This window comes from Vicugna pacos, chromosome 13 (assembly GCF_048564905.1).
Source record: "Vicugna pacos chromosome 13, VicPac4, whole genome shotgun sequence".
Lineage (NCBI taxonomy): Eukaryota > Metazoa > Chordata > Mammalia > Artiodactyla > Camelidae > Vicugna > Vicugna pacos.
The window spans coordinates 49260597-49264531 of record NC_132999.1 but is presented as its reverse complement, the minus strand read 5'-3'; the positions used below and the strand labels follow the sequence as shown (position 1 = coordinate 49264531).

Below are 3935 nucleotides of genomic sequence, written 5' to 3'. Positions count from 1 at the left end.
TCTGAGAGAACAAAGCAAGAGGATGTCTGAAGAATGGGGCATCGTCCGAACAGCTTTGTGATTCACCTCATCCCCGACCTTTAGCTGGATCTTCATAGCCATCCCCCCTCCCCAAATTCTTCCCCGGCAGTTTAGTCACCTGCTGGTCTCTCCACTAGCCCTCTCCCATCCATCCAAGATTGATATAGCCCATCTGCTATTTTCTTTATCAAAATCACAAAATGCTAGGTCTTAATAAACTTTAGAAGTAATGCACTTCTGTCTTCTCACTTGAAGTGAGAAACCTGAGGCCTGGAGAGATGGGCTTATCTAGAACCTAGGTTTCTGGGTTCCTAATGCAGTGCTCCTTCTTCTTCCCAGAAACCTACCCCCTCCTCAAATCTTCGTGTTCCCCAAGCCTTCACTCTGAACCTGTGGAGCCATCTACAACATTATCTTGAAACCTAAATCTAACCCAGCCTTTTCTCCTTCAGCTCCTATCCCCCGCCGCAATCTCCTTTTAATTATACTGTATTTAATTCTCCAGCAGCTCTTTTGTTAAAGGCTCAGAGAGGTAGTTTCTCACCCAGGGTCTCAGAGTTGATCGGTGATTACACCGAGATTCACTTCCCACGATGCTGGCTCCAAACCCAGGGCCCTATTTACTGCCCCCTGCACAGGTGCCCCCTTGGTTTGCCCTCCTCCCATTCCCTGGGATTTGCCCCAGTCCTTATCCAGAACCCATCATCTGCTGGGACCATAGAATCCAGGGCCTGGTATCCTCAAACCCAAGGTCTGCAGAAAAGCAGTAGCTCCCCACCCTGCCGCATAGGCCCTCCTTCCTCCCCCTTCCACCCCGCCTCCCTACCTCCTCGTTCAAAAGCAGCCAAGTTGAAAGAGGCCAGCAGACAGCCCTGTGATCACCTCCAAAAGCTGCTATCAAGAGAGCCACCGAGAACCTCCCAAGATGAAGGGCTTCCTCTTCCTCCTACTCATCATCAGCCTCCTGGTTATGATTCAGGTAAGAGCAGCCCCTCAGAGCCTCTGCACCACCACCTGGGACCCCCACCAAGACCTGCCTGGCTTGAAAGGGGGGCATGCAGGCCCCTGGGCACCCAGCCTTCTCCCAGGGGGGCAGAGGCTCTAGCAGGGAAATCAAAGGCTCAGGGGGCCTGGCTCCCAGCCTTCCCAGCCCTTCTGGTTGGGGTCAGACTGTTTGAGGGCTGCCCTGGAGCAGGGCTGCCTCTTATACCCAAGCCTGGGGAGGCACTTACAGACAGCCAGGCACATTGAGGCACCCAAGGGGTGCTGTGGAATAATAGGAAGTTAAGAGACTTGGGAAGACAGCCCTGATTGAGGGTGGCATCAACCTACAGGGAACCTGGGGAGATGGTCCTGTTGGGAGGGGGCCCGGAAATGTTCACGTGGAGCCTAATCTGGCTCTGGAGGTGGCAGGGAACCTCTGGGAGAGAAACCTGTTTGTTCAGCAATGCCAGGAAGACAGAAATCTCCCACTCCAGAAACAGCTGGAGTCCCAAAATCAACTGCTATTCCAGGAAGCAGCTGTGGCAGCATCTTATCTCCTATAGGAGATGGGAGCCATCAAGTTCTCAATCAAGAACAGCTTGATCAAGTATCAAGGACAGCTTGATCACCATCAGAAACACCTTAATCTCCACCATGGGCAGCTTAGTTGCAGTTTGATCAGGCATTGAGAACAGTTTGCTCACCATCTGGCCATTTCGTCAGGAAAGAAGTTGCACCCTCCCTGCCCACCCACATGCTGTCAGGTGCCTTCTCACCGGCCCTGTCTCATGTGACCCCCCCCAACTCTGATGGGCTCTTCTCCCCATTCACAAGATGAGAAAACTGAGGCTCAGAGAGGCTAAGCCCCTGGCCAGACTAGTGAAGTCAAGGGCTGGGGCCACAGGCTCCCTTAACTCCTACATGCTGGAGGAGCTAGTGAACTGGCAGACATGAAAGGAAGATTCCATGGGAGATGGACCAGGGACCAGCTTGAACCCTGTCTGTGTCAAGGCAGGAAGCAGCCAACCGTCCCCACAGGACCTTGTGGCAGAAGTGGTTATGGGGACAGAGAACTGAGGACTGTAGTATCTGCGTGGGGGAACTGCACCTCTCAACAACAAATACAAGATTCAAAAGCCCCCTGAACTTTCCCCACTTCTCCTCTTGCAGATACAAACCGGAATCTCAGGAAACCAGACCACCACCAAGAAACCCATGAGTGGGGCCCCAGCTCTTGGCAGCCTGGGCGGCGGCAGCATCCTTCTCTTCCTGACCAGCACCCTCATCCAGCTCTTCCATCTCAGCTGAGGGGGGCACGCCTCAGCCACAGCCCTGTGCCCCCTGAGACAGCTGCCACCATCACTAGCAAGAGAAGTGCCCCCCACAAATCCTTGGGAGGGGTTGATGCCAGAGATGACCGGGTTGTGGGAACTGACAGGCAGTGCCTTGGGGGCAATGGCCGACACAGGGAGGTACTGATGTGGAGGGGCAGGTACCACCCAGCCAGGGGTCAATAAAGTTGTCATATACTTGGAGCAGGGTCTTGTGTGTGGTCACTGGACATCACTGGGCCCCAAAAGCCAGGTCTGCAGCAGCACCAAGGAGCCACCCATGTCCCCATTGGCAGGAGAGGTGGTACCAGGGAGCTATCACCCCACCTTCCCTGCCCCAAAGTCCAAATGATGAGGCCCCTCCCCTTTGGATCACCTTGCAGGGACACAGCCCAGAACCTGCCATCTTCACCTCCCCTGTAGTTACATTTGCTTCACCAGTCCCAAGGTGTTTGGGAATGATGGTCCCAGAGGACCCACCCCTCCGACCCCAACCCAGACCCTTGACATCTCCAGTTGCAGAGGCTCAGAGAGCTTCCCACTCCACTACCTCAGTGTCTTCAGAACAACAGATTCAGAGAGAACACTTCCCTCCAGTCTCTAGGGGTTCCCAGCCATCCTCCTGGCCTCATGTCTCCAACCACTGGGGGCAGAGAAAGACGAACAGGCAGCTGTCCATTTCTTCTCCATCTACCCATGGGCTGGGAAGGCAGGAAGGACAAACAGCTGCTCTACCACTCCTGCCCATCCTGGATTTGGGGTGGTGCAATTGGGAGCTGCAGAGTGGGAAGGGAACCCTGGAGAAGCTCCAGGGGCCTTGACCATCTCTATCTCCTCCTGAAGGACCTTGACCAAGGGGTCAAGTGTCTGCTAGACTGAGGGACTATGTCCTGCCCTCTCTGAGCTGGGTTAGGGACAAAGAGCCCCTGTCCTGTCTTCTTTGACTGAAGCCAAACTTTCAGACCTTGAGACCAGAGTTGGGGGAAATTGAGAGGAGCCCTGGTGGGAAGACTCTTTGGGGTTTGGCTCCCCCTCACTTCCCGAACCTGGCCCACTGTGCCTCCATCACCCTGAATGTCCAAGTTTCCACCCCTGGACTTGTCTGCATCCCTCTGCCACCGTCTGGCCTCTACCCTTCTCATCCTTCACATCTCAGCTGAGGGTCCCCTCCTCTGAGCAGCCTGCCTTGCACCCTAAATGGTTTAGGTTCCTCCCCTGTGCACCCCTCCACTTCTGTTCTTACCCTGTCACTGAGGGTATCACCCCACCTGTCAGAATCCTCCACTGAACTGTGAGTTGCCTGAGGGTGGGGACCAAGGGGCTTGGTTCATGTTTGTGCCCTGCAGATCACTGTCAGACCTGGCTCAGAGCAGGCGCTTAGAACACATCATTTTGGAGGACTGTGTGCAAGACCACACTCAGCAGTTAGTCTGGTCCCAGGGCTCCCTCTGGTGGTGGAAGGAGGCATTACACCAGGGCCCCAGAATGAGCTGGGAGGAAAGAAGACCACCTGTGCATAGGAGGGAAGAAGGCAAGTGCACAAACCCTCATACTACCCCCAAATATCAAGGTGCTCAGAGATGAGGATACCTGGGAACA

General features: G+C 54.7%; 1 protein-coding gene across 1 annotated transcript; it reads left to right on the top strand.

The window, feature by feature from the left end:
* Window positions 1–845: 845 nt before the first annotated feature.
* Window positions 846–2534, top strand: CD52 (CD52 molecule). The gene is made up of 2 exons (XM_072975825.1): window positions 846–1000; window positions 2176–2534. The coding sequence occupies exons 1-2, from the start codon at window positions 947–949 to the stop codon at window positions 2311–2313; spliced, it is 192 nt and encodes a 63-aa protein (XP_072831926.1). The 5' UTR covers window positions 846–946; the 3' UTR covers window positions 2314–2534.
* Window positions 2535–3935: the final 1401 nt, after the last annotated feature.

Bases quoted from the DNA above. Each gene is read 5' to 3' on its own strand.
- CD52 (XM_072975825.1), top strand. From the start codon at position 947: ATGAAGGGCTTCCTCTTCCTCCTACTCATCATCAGCCTCCTGGTTATG. The intron at 1,001-2,175 runs GTAAGAGCAGCC...CTCCTCTTGCAG, and splicing joins GCCTCCTGGTTATGATTCAG to ATACAAACCGGAATCTCAGG.